General features: G+C 39.0%; 1 protein-coding gene and 1 long non-coding RNA gene across 2 annotated transcripts in view; one reads left to right on the top strand and one right to left on the bottom strand.

Moving 5' to 3' along the window:
• The window catches only part of LOC134743689 (zinc finger SWIM domain-containing protein 8 homolog), a 41,551-nt gene extending 30,164 nt beyond the window's left edge, over positions 1–11,387 (bottom strand). The window contains exons 1-5 of the mRNA XM_063677292.1: positions 11,256–11,387; positions 10,766–10,929; positions 6,796–7,106; positions 1,151–1,346; positions 455–571 (exon numbers count right to left, since the gene is read on the bottom strand). Of these exons, the coding sequence (XP_063533362.1) occupies positions 455–571; positions 1,151–1,346; positions 6,796–7,106; positions 10,766–10,897 (756 nt within the window). The 5' untranslated portion in view covers positions 10,898–10,929; positions 11,256–11,387. The remainder of the gene's footprint in view (positions 1–454; positions 572–1,150; positions 1,347–6,795; positions 7,107–10,765; positions 10,930–11,255) is intronic.
• LOC134743807 (uncharacterized) overlaps positions 1–12,707 on the top strand; it is a 576,396-nt gene that overhangs the window by 375,854 nt on the left and 187,835 nt on the right. The window lies entirely within an intron of this gene.

Raw genomic sequence — 12,707 nt, 5'->3', positions numbered from 1 at the left:
TGGCGTTGACGGTTTCGTTTGTTATTTAACAATTTTAACGCATATCAATAAAAGAACATGGGTCAAAATAATTAAAATTTTATCGTATTTTTATAAATCTTCATTTTTAGTTTTAAAGTGTGTCGATAGATGGCAGTGAATTTACTGTGGTTACAAAATTTACTATGACAGTACCGCTCTAGTATAAGTTACTCTATGGCTAAAGCATATCATGCGAGTCAAGTGACATTCGTGCCTTGACATTGACATAATAGTGTCGTGTTTGCCACTACAGTACCATCGCTGGCAGAAAACAAGTTGCTGGCAGTTCTCAAACCTTTTTGCAACAAGATTATTTCTACCAATGATCGGTTAAGTCGCGTTCTCGTTAGTTCCATCGTTGAGATAATTAATTCTTCATTCATTAACCTTATTGGAACAAGGCAAAGTGTACCGATGGTCAGTAAAGCGTTACCTCATCGCACAAGGACGAGCAGGCATGCTGAGCGGCGGAGTTGCCGCTGCCACCGTGCTTGCCGCCGCCGCCCCACGCCACCAGCGCTGCTTTTGTGCTGTACCACCACACTATTATCTGAACAAACGAATAAATATTATAATCACCGTCTTATACTTTTTTTCCTGCTGGGACAGCATATGGTCAATAGTTTAGTATTATTAGTAATGAGAATATAATGTTAAGTCAAGAAGTCAAGTGTGCGACCCTTCAGCTAGTTCAAAGAGTAGACCAGCGAACACATTTCCGGGCGCTGTCGCCCGGAAATGTGTTCGCTGGTCTACTCTTCCTTACAACACTTGGAAGCTTAATGTCACTCCTGAACATCTCTCGCACTATGGGCAAGAGGTTCCATTCCAGGCCTTCTGGCTCTGGGCCTCGCAAGGGCCGAAGAAGGAATGATTCTGCCGTGATTGGCGCTTTGCTCAGGTATTTTACAAAGATTTAAGTTCTAAATGAGATTGTATGTATACCTGTTCACACGCCATGACCTCCTCAGTAATGATCTCTGTCACTCCTTTTAAACATCTAGCTCATACTATGAACAACAGATTCCACGTGCCCTCTGGCTTTCGGCCTCGCAAGGGCAGATAAGGGACGATTCCACCTTTACTTAGGTATTTTACATGTTCACGTTTTAAATGGCATTTTACGTACCTGTTCACACGCCATAACCTCCTCAGTGATGATCTCCAAAAGCGGTATAGCGTTTCTGTCACTCCGTTTGAACATCTCTCGCACTATGGATAAGAGGTTCCACATGCCTTCGGGCTCTCGGCCTCGTAAGGGCCGGAGAAGGGACGACCATTCCGCCGCGGCCGGTGGCGCGCTTGTGCTTAGGTAGTTTACGTCACTGGAAGATTGGGGACGTATTAGAATAGCTAACGGTTGAAGTTAAGAGCCCGGTTACGATTTTAGTCGCAAAAATGTAAAGTTGATAGATTTCTTCTGTGATTTTGTACACCTTTTGTTACCTAATTGAAATAACAAGTACTGGTTTCTATTAGCACGACTTCTTATCTCTAGGTTTATCAGATCATTTTTTTGAAAAAAGGCTTACTAAATTAGTAATGAATTTTTTTCTGATGGACATTTAGGTAAACGCGTGTAAAGCACTGACTTTGATGCTCTTATTTGTAAATTTCGTAAAGTTTGGACTGCTAAAAATGGTAAATTTGTATAACACATATTCTGTACTCTAGGTTTATCAGATTACATTGTTGTTATATGACTTAGAGTTCGAGGAAATGAAAGTTAAACGAATTCAATTTTCTCCAGAAATGACCTCAAAACAAGTGACAATTTCTCCGAAAATCTACTTATTTTCGACGTAGATTGCATACTCAAATAATCTGCAATGTTTACTTAAACTGTTGCTGTACTTCATTTTATTTAAATTGCAACTTTTATTTTCTGACGATTTTTTAAAAACTTCCCCTTTTTCTGGCATAACATCGGTGACACGCGCTCGCGGCCTCAGTCCCGCGCGGGAGCTGGTAGAGGCAGGACGTTTGTTGATCGGCTCCGCACGTTGCATCGACGACGACGAAGTTATTTATCATTGTGTGCGTCGCTCGCCGTGTAAAAAGTTATATTTGTTTGCGTGTTTGGCTGTACTGTGTGCGTGTAAACTGCGACCAGAAACTTTAATCCTTGGGTTGTAAGTACTTGTTTATTACGCCTTCAAAAAAAAGGAGGTTCTCAGTTTGACCCGTATGTTTGTACGTATATGTATGTATGTTTGTTCGCGATTATCTCGCATTTGGCTGAACCGATTTTGATGCGGTTTTTAGAAAAGTGTTTGTTACATTCTGGAGAAGGTTTTAGTATACATAGAGCTAAGCTGATGCTGAACCCTGGCTGTACCTAGTGGAACGCAGGTTTAGTGCAACATAGGCAAACGCTGTTTTGGTCTGTCTTGATGAGCAATTAGGAGAGCAGTACCCAAGATGGAGCTGATGCTGAACCCTGGCTGTACCTAGTGGAAATCAGGTTTCGTGCAACATAGGCACACGCTGTTTTGGTCTTCCGACACGTCTTGATGAGCACTTGGGAGAGCAGTACCCAAGATGGAGCTGATGCTGAACCCTGGCTGTACCTAATGGAACGCAGGTTTGGTGCAACATAGGCACACGCTGTTTTGGTCTTCCGACACGTCTTGATGAGCAATTAGGAGAGCAGTACCCAAGATGGAGCTGATGCTGAACCCTGGCTGTACCTAGTGGAAATCAGGTTTCGTGCAACATAGGCACACGCTGTTTTGGTCTTCCGACACGTCTTGATGAGCACTTGGGAGAGCAGTACCCAAGATAGAGCTGATGCTGAACCCTGGCTGTACCTAATGGAACGCAGGTTTGGTGCAACATAGGCACACGCTGTTTTGGTCTTCCGACACGTCTTGATGAGCAATTAGGAGAGCAGTACCCAAGATGGAGCTGATGCTGAACCCTGGCTGTACCTAGTGGAAATCAGGTTTCGTGCAACATAGGCACACGCTGTTTTGGTTATTCGACACGTCTTGATGAGCAATTAGGAGAGCAGTACCCAAGATGGAGCTGATGCTGAACCCTGGCTGTACCTAGTGGAACGCAGGTTAGGTGCAACATAGGCACACGCTGTTTTGGTCTTCCGACACGTCTTGATGAGCAATTAGGAGAGCAGTACCCAAGATGGAGCTGATGCTGAACCCTGGCTGTACCTAGTGGAAATCAGGTTTCGTGCAACATAGGCACACGCTGTTTTGGTTATTCGACACGTCTTGATGAGCAATTAGGAGAGCAGTACCCAAGATGGAGCTGATGCTGAACCCTGGCTGTACCTAGTGGAACGCAGGTTTGGTGCAACATAGGCACACGCTGTTTTGGTCTTCCGACACGTCTTGATGAGCAAATGGGAGAGCAGTACCCAAGATAGAGCTGATAATGAACCCTAGCTGTACTTAGTGGAACTCAGGTTCATTTATTGTTATCAGAACTTCCACCCCCTTTTAACCCCCAGTACCTACTGCATGTTAAACGTGTGGTAGCTCTGGTCAGGTGCCTGCTTCATCTGGCAGCCCTCCAGGTGTTCCAGGTCTTGAAGAACTTAACCTGCCTACAGCATACTCTACCAACTTCAGATTAAAAGAGTTTTACCCCTGATCCGATGCGTCCAGCAGCACTCCAGGTGTTCCAGGTTTTGAGCTGTCTCCGTCATACACTACCCACAACACGTTGAGCGAGTGTTACCCACCCTTTGCCCTTGACCCTTTGCACTCAGCAGCACTCCAGGTGTTTTAGATCTGGAGCTTTCCCCATCATACACTACCAGCGGCACGTTGAGCGAGTGTTATCCGTTACCCCTGACCCTTTGTACCCAGCAGCACTCCAGGTGTTCCACGTCTGGAGCTTTCCCTATCATACACTACCAGCAGCACGTTGAGCGAGTGTTACCCCTGACTCTTTGCACCCAGAAGCATTCCAGGTGTTCCAGGTCTTGAGCTGTATCCATCGTACACTACACACTACCAGCGGCATGTTGAGCGAGTGTTACCCCTGACCCTTTGCACCCAGCAGCACTTCAGGTGTTCCAGGTCTTGAGTTTTCCCCATCATACTCTACCAGCGGCACGTTGAGCGAGTGTTACCCCTGACCCTTTGCACCCAGAAGCACTCCAGGTGTTCCAGGTCTTGAGCAGTATTCATCGTACAACCAACCACACGTTGAGCGAGTGTTAGAAGAGTGGAGAAGAGAAGAGGATGACTTTGGAAATAAAAATTATTATCACCCTTCCCAACGATTAAGACTATCTCCATAATATCAAATTCCATCCAAATCGGTTTTATTGGATCCCATACAAATTTCCATTACCCCCCCCCCCTGCCCCCCGTTTCTGGGGTAAAACCTATCCTATGTCCTTCCCCAGGACTCAAACTATGTCCATACCTCATTTCATCTTAATCGGTTCAGCGTTTATTGATTCCCCATACAAATTTCCACCCCCTTAAAGGGTGAGTTCTTGAATAAAAAGTATTCTATGTCCTTCCCCGGGATTCAAACTATCTGTATACCAAATTTCAACAAAAGGCTAGTTTCCGCTCTGGGTTGGAACGTTGGAAAGTCAGATCGCAGTCGCTTTCGTAAAAAAATAGTGCCTACGCCAATTCTTGGGATTAAGACTTCCATGAGCCGTGGCAAAAAGGCTGGGATAACGCGAGTAAGATGATTATATATATATATAAGATATTGCCTTAGTGCAAATCATTATCATCATGCTATATAATTTGTATGTATTATATGAATACATAGGTAAATTGTTAAGAGTAATAAACGATTTTATCAAATTTACCGAAAGTTTTATTTTAACCTAATTAAAGTTATAAAGTGACGCATAATGTTGCGAAAGTATCAATATTGTTTAGGCGGTCGCGTTATTTCAAGCAGCGGCCGGCGTTCGGTTACTGTGTAAAAGTCGTATCTTCGCGCGTTTTCAAATCGACTACGGGCTCTTAATAAAGATAATGAGTTGATTGTACGTTGAGGGAGAAAGGGGATGTACCACACTTGTGTTTCTAAATTATTAAAATTAAATCTATCCAAGCTAAATATTGAAATAGCAGGTATAGGCATATAAATATGGTAAATAATAACGAAATACTGCATATAGAATTATAGATTATGTTTCAGAAGATGACTTCAGTTCGGTTTCGGATTCTTACCAAAGTTAAGTCTGTTTCTTTAATAATTAGTACTCAGGGAAATCGACGACTAAAACATTATGGGATCTAGGAAAGTAATTTATTTTAACAGTTTTGAATGATTCACGGTTAGTTTCACTAGACATATATTGACCGGGATATAGACCGTGATTACCTTTTGTATCCCGTCGTGTCGTCGTGTGTGTTTTTGTATCACGGTCTATATCCCGGTCAATATAAGTCTAATAATTTATTTTGTTTTAATACCGCTTTAAATCTATATTGAATGCCGATTATTCTGTATAGGGTCAATGCCTCTGATGTCGTATATAAAGTAGACAGGACTCAAAAGGTCAGCATGTAAATTTATTCAAAAATACTTTATTCATCTCTTTTTGTTATTCATTCATTCAGTTTCCCGTCAGTTCGAAGTCAGTTTATTCATCAGTTCCGGTTAATGTCAATGGCCATTTTTCTCAGAAGTGCATACATAGGAAGTGAATTGCAATGTAAATATAACACGTAATTTGTTATGTAATTTATGATAAAACACGCGTGTCAATGTTGGTTACAGGAAGTTTTGTAATGCCTTGATTTTTAATTTAAGCATGTATAATCAAGCCTAATTGAAACACTGTAAAATGTAAGTAAGTAATAAAATACCGGACAAGTGCGAGGTTTTTTTTTACAAAAAGTAAAAGTAAACTAAAACATTTTTTTTTTTTTTTTTTTTTTTTTTTTTTTTTTTTTTTTTTTTTTTTTTTTTTTTTTTGCATTAAATGTGGTTAACAATAGGTCTTATTATAATTATAAGTATCACACATTTAGCCGTATCACAAATTTATAGTTTTGAGATTTTTCCCTGTCCTTGTAGTGTAAGACGATATTACTTGCCAAATTTCATAGTTCTAGGTCAACGGGATGTATATACCCTATAAATTTTGATTCCCTTGAGAGTGTCGAAATATACGGTTTTTTTTTCGGGGTAAACGGCCGTATCTTTTGTTTAACGTTAACTTAGAAGTTTCATTTTTTCACAGCTTCAAGGGACCGTAGACCTGAGTAGGTATGGTTTAAATTTCAACTCGATACCTCCACGCATTCCCCAGATAAAGTATCTTGACAGACGGACGGACGGACGGACGTACAACCAAGTGATCCTATAAGGGTTCCGTTTATTCCTTTTGAGGTACGGAACCCTTAAAATAGAGTTAAGAGTACAGAAATTATTAGAATAGGTAATTTTGGAGCGCTTCAATTTTGGGAGTTTGCTGTTTTATGAAATTGATTAATACTGCTTCAACCCTGAAAAACCTTTTTATAACGCCCATATTTGAATTTTCTGCAACATTTTCCGGTTTACTTTAATTTCCACCTGCAAGTGCTTGTTTTTGTTGTCACCTACTAGATACTCAAAACGATCAATTTTATTTAAACAAAGATTTTCTAAGGCCATATTCTTCCGGTTACACCATCAAACCAGTTTCATGATTATGCCGCAAAATATTGCACTTCCGTCGGACTTTACTACGTTAATAAAATATTAGCTCACTAAAGTCTGGAAAATAGGCCAAATATAACACGCAAGTGTAGGCAGTATAGTAAAATTTATCAAAAAAAATCTTACCTAAAGACTATAGGAGCAGGAACACAGAACTTGACTAAAATCTTATTGATATTGTTGTGCAAGGTCTTCTCATCAAGGAACCACGACGTATATTCATACGCTGACGCCCCCGCGGTCGGATCCGGCGCTCCACAGGTCGTGTTAATCTGGTTAGGCTGCGCGGACAGCAGCTCGTCCAGTATACGTTGAGCCGTGGGTAGCACTTGTCGTGGTAGCTCTGATATAAGGTATTGTGCAAACTTCTGTAGCTGGTCGCGTCTGAGCCTTTGGAGGGACTCTGATACGGGCGCTCGCAGGCATACTTGTGTTGGCTAGAAGAGAAAATACAGTTTTAGTATCTGTAATAAATAACTTTGTTTACTCAGTGGTATTGCACTCAATTCCTCGGACATGTCCCATCAATCTCCCAATTCAATGAGTTTAATCCAATGAGCGAGAAAAAGAATGCGTCACGTGACTCATGGCAAAGCGATTCGCTGTCAAAGATAAGGTGTTACTGACTCTGGTACATTAGTGGATAATTTGTGAAGTTCGTGACAGCAATACTCTATCAGCTTTCTATAAGTCAATGCATTTCGAATATAATTTACACTTTGTACAATATGCAGGTATGCTAACATTTATTTAGACGAAAGTGACCAAATTGTTGCCATTTTACAATGTAGACTGAACCCTGACAGCATGCAGATGTAGATTTACATAAGAAAACCATTTATATAAGTCCTATAACTAATGATTTCTACATTATATTCTATCTGGGATGAGTGCCAATGACAACAGATTAGCAGGAAGAGATTTGGCCTGAAGAGTCAAGTTCCGGTGTTTAATGCGTTCGGTTATCTAACACAGCGGGGTTGCGTAATACATACTTTTTAATCTATGTGCGTTGTTTTTTTTGATGGGTGAATCTGGGTGAATCCACTTCTTTGTCACTCGTTACTAGTTGTTACCATGGTTACGTTCTCCTTGTTCCAGTTTTACCCGAATTTTTCCGATTTCTTATCCGAATATGTTACAACATTTCTTCTAACACAATACAATAACAATAAGAACTAGTTCATACACCCAATTTAAAAGTTTTATTCTGTTGGTAAATTAAAGGCTAATTAAATAATTCATAGCCCTCGTAGTCTGAATTTCATTTTATTTAGTCATGAGTTAGAAAAAACTTGAACCTTTTTGTAATTTAGCTCTATTCTTCACAGACCCTATAGTATAGTCAGGGCCCTATCACAAAAAACTTCACAAGTGTACATTTGTACAAGTTGACAAGGGGCCCAATACTTGAACGATATTAGTCTAATATTATTAGTGTTTAGTTATGGCAACCCATACGATTTAACAGGGGGCCATTTCTCGAACGGTATTAGACTAATATTATTAGTCCACGAACTGTCAGATTGTATAGGTTACCATGGCAACACACTAATAATATTAGTCTAATACCGTTTAAGAAATGGGCCCCTGTTCGTGGAAATATTAGTCTAATACCGTTTGAGAAATGGCCCAATAATGTTACGTTTTAAATAATGTGTTAAGTACATGCACAAAGTTTACATACATATCAGATCTACAAGTTACCAATCTACACAAAAATCACACTTAACAACCCAACACTTAACAACCTTTTAAATAACGTGTTAAGTAGATGCACAAAGTTTACATACATATCAGATCTACAAGTTACCAATCTACAAAAAATTCACACTTAACAACACAACACTTAACAACCTTTTAAATAATGTGTTAAGTACATGCACAAAGTTTACATCCATATCAGATCTACAAGTTAACAATCTACAAAAAATTCACACTTAACAACACAACACTTAACAACCTTTTAAATAATGTGTTAAGTACATGCACAAAGTTTACATACATATCAGATCTACAAGTTAACAATCTACAAAAAATTCACACTTAACAACACGTAACACAACATGGTGCTTATGTCAAATGTCCTACAATTTACATATTTGTTAAAATTAAATATATATATATATGCAAATTTGTCGCTTATTATGTTTGCTGTTACACAAACTTGTTAAATTTAAAATCTTGTAACTTATAAATTCTATTGTAATTTTTTTGATATAGGAATATGGGCCCTTATAAAAAAATACAATTTTTTGCAGTTTTAAAGTAGTGTTTTACAATAGCTTTTTCGAGAGCCAGTCGGTTAAATACCTTCAGCAAAATGTAGAAATTCACGCTGTAAATTAAAATACATTCATGCATAGTCTTTGCTTAAATGTATTTAAAATTACAGCCACTCAAAAGTAATAAGACATAAATTTAAGTATACACTAATCAAAGACAATACTCTAAATTAAATTTAAAAGAGTAAGCTGTTTGTTAGCTTTGTATTTTAGTCAGTTAGTACGTTTTGTCTAGACAGTCATCTCTTACGTGATCCTTTTAAAAACGAGTCACCAATGCCAAATTTTAAGGGGCATGCTAACATTACGACATTGAATACCACACCAATAGTAAAAATGTAGTTATGATTCATCACTACATAGTATAAAACAAAGTCGCTTTCCGCTGTCTGTCCGTCCGTCTGTCCCTATGTCCCTATGTATGCTTAGGTTTTTAAAACTACGCAAAGGATGAAGCTACTACCTGGTGAAGGTCGCGGGAATTCGGTGGTTGCGAGCGGCACAGGATCGGTCGGAGTGGCGAGCCTTGGGGGAGGCCTATGTCCAGCAGTGGACGTCTATCGGCTGACATGATGATGATGATGAAAGGATTTTGATGCGTCTTTTTTTTAAATAGATATTCAAGAGGAAGGTTTATATGTATAATTAGCAAAGGTTTTGTGTAAATTAGTTGAACTACCCGTGCGAAGCCGGGGCGGGTCGCTAGTAATTTCATAAAGCTTTGGAGGTTACGTTTTATTTAGACATAACTGTGGTTTGACTCGATAGTTTTGTGGCCATAAGGACTCTATTGTTATTCGTTGCGTAATCCCACTGGTTAGCCTCAGTCCTTTAGTAAATTATGTCATGCAAATGCATACAGAAAAACCGGCCAAGTGCGAGTCGGACTCGCGCACAAAGGGTTCTGTACCATTACGCAAAAAATGGCAAAAACCTCACGTTTGTTGTATGGGAGCCCCACTTAAATATTTATTTTATTCTGTTTTTAGTATTTGTTGTTAAAGCGGCAATATAATATGACGGTTTATGATATATTATCTGAATCTGAATCTATGAGATACAGCCTGCTAAAAGACGGACGGACACCGGAGTCTTAGTAATAGGGTCCCGTTTTTAACCTTTAGGTACAGAACCCTAAAAAAGCGGATTCTTCTTCTAAAGCTCTATTATATACTTAGACGGTGTGCCTCGCAGAATAAATAACATATTTGACCGTTAGTTTCGATTTTAACAGACTTTTTGCACGTTAATTACGCTAAAAATTTGCTTCTTTACATATATTTCCTTTGCTAATCGTGGCATTGGCAGTTTACGTTGCTTAGCGCCTAATGCCAAGGCCGCGCCGGGAAAGCCGCTACGCGACAGCACTTAGAAGTTACTTTGGAATATCTAATCGTATCGCGGTCACGTAAATGCGATATTGTTGTCATGCCATCGTAAAATTGAAGTAAACGACTATTTGTCACTTTTAAAACTTCGCGGTAGTAACTGCCACGCTGATTCGAGCTCTATGTTAAACAGAATACTTACCAAATGTACAGTCTGGCAAAAAAGAGTAGAAATTAAAAAGTGGCAACACTATAGTGTCGTCCCTTTCAACTCAATCTAAGAAAAACGGGACAACACTATACTGTTACCACTTTTTAATTTCTACTCTTTTTTGCCAGACTGTATCCTGTAGAGACACACAGCCACGATATGCGAGCACCAGTGCGCTGTGGACGAGCAGGCGCAGTTGCATGTCGATATTCGACGTCTGTCGAAGGTAACTGCCATGCTAAACTGAGCTCTATGTTAAACAGAATACTTACCAAATGTATCCTGTAGAGGCACACGGCGACGATATGCGAGCACCAGTGCGCTGTGGACGAGCAAGTGCAGTTGCATGATGATATTCGCTGTCTGTCGAATGTTACTGCCACATTGAACTGAGCTCGAGGCATGTTGAACGACACTGTAGCTGATAAGTGGAAACCTGGAGGGAAAAAGTAAACATTAAAGGCACACATTTTTGCAGACTGTACTTTACACTAACCATCGTGATTATTCACAACGACGGGACTTAATCGACGTCGAAACGACGTAACTTCTAAATTGAAAAGCTTCTTATGAAAAAAAAAACTGAGTGTGGAGAGTGGAGTGGTAGGTTTATAAATGATCACTGGTCAGTCAAATAAGTTGATGATGATACAAGAGATAGGTACAGTGAGAAGGGATCACCCAAACTAACCAATATTAGAGGTAGAAGCACTATATTCTTACAAAGGATTACACTGTTAAAGCATTAAAAACAACACTTACCAATCTGGAGCACATCCTTAACAGCTCTATCTCTAAACAAGTGCTCGCCTCGTTGGAACTCATCTGCTGACCCGTTTGCCAGACATGAATAAAGTCTGATGTCATCTTCGCTGTCCGGGAAGCTCCAGAACGCGATCTGTAGCTGCAGCTGCTCCGGAACGGGTGGGTAGACATGCTCCACTAGTTCGAAGGGTATGTGGCAGGCGACACACTTTGCTGCTAACTCGCTTAGAGTCGATACGGTCTTCTCTGTAACAACAATGTAAATTTTGTGGTTCACGATCGGCCATACCACTGCTTAAAACACTTGACGCACTGTTTACATAAATTCATATTTGTTTGTACAGCATGGTGCATTCATCGTAAAAAAAAACTTATTAATTTTTAGAACTCTTAGTTATTTTTCGATCAAGTGAAAGAAAAAGTAGGGGTCGTGTCATATCAAAAAGTCAAAGAGCTGGCGCGGGATAGGGAAAGCTGGAAGTTAATGATGATAAGTTATTTTTAGAGATAACATTATTTTGTTTTTTTTTTATTATTAATTTTATTTAAAAAAAAAGGTAGTAGTAGGTAGGTAGGCAGGTATGGATACTAAGAAGTAAGTAAACACTATACAGGATGGAAGAAAATTATGGGCCCTGGAACTTAAATTACTCCATTTTATTCAAAGGAAACATTATTTTATTTAAAAAAAAAACTGCATTTAAAGATTTGCTTGTCTAAAAATGTTCTTGAGTACTAAATTGAGTGAAAGACCTAAGTTTCTTGGAGAAATGTTATCATTAACATTAACTGTTATCTTAGACTAGTATAATAAAATAGAGGGTGTTTATTTCTTGGAATTTTTAAATCAGTTCAAGACAAGCAAATTAAAAAAAACTGAATGCACTTTTGTTTCTTTAAAAAAATAAGAGAATGTTTCCTTTAAGTAAAATGAGCTAACTGAAGGTTTTAAGTTACTTTCCCTCCAGGGCCCATACATTTTTTCCACGCTGTATAACAAAATGTTTAATAATTATTTTTTTCCTTTTAAGACTAGTTTTAAGTGACAAAACATGCAGTAAATCTCAATTATGACTATTAAAAATGAATCAGTGAAAGTTGTGAAAGTACAGATACTTACACATTGTATGAAACTTTCTATCAACTGAGAAAAGTAAAATGCAGTGAAACTAAAAGTCAAATTGAAGCATAAAATGATGTTTGAGAATGTTGAGCAACAAAGAGCAGGGATTGGAAACCAACGTATTATTATTAACTGCTCTGTCCAGTCAGAGGTAAATGACTTCACAGCACCTGTTCTTTGTATGTAGATACAAACTATGTACGTGCCTATACGACACTACTTCACTTTCGTTCAAAATAAGATCAAAATGCATATATATCTAGAAATCATGACATAAAACTAGTTTATTTCAGGGTACAAAGGCGAGTATTGTCAGAAATTAGGTA

The sequence above is a fragment of the Cydia strobilella genome, chromosome 8 (assembly GCF_947568885.1).
Source record: "Cydia strobilella chromosome 8, ilCydStro3.1, whole genome shotgun sequence".
NCBI lineage: Eukaryota > Metazoa > Arthropoda > Insecta > Lepidoptera > Tortricidae > Cydia > Cydia strobilella.
This window is presented reverse-complemented; position numbering and strand designations above follow the sequence as displayed.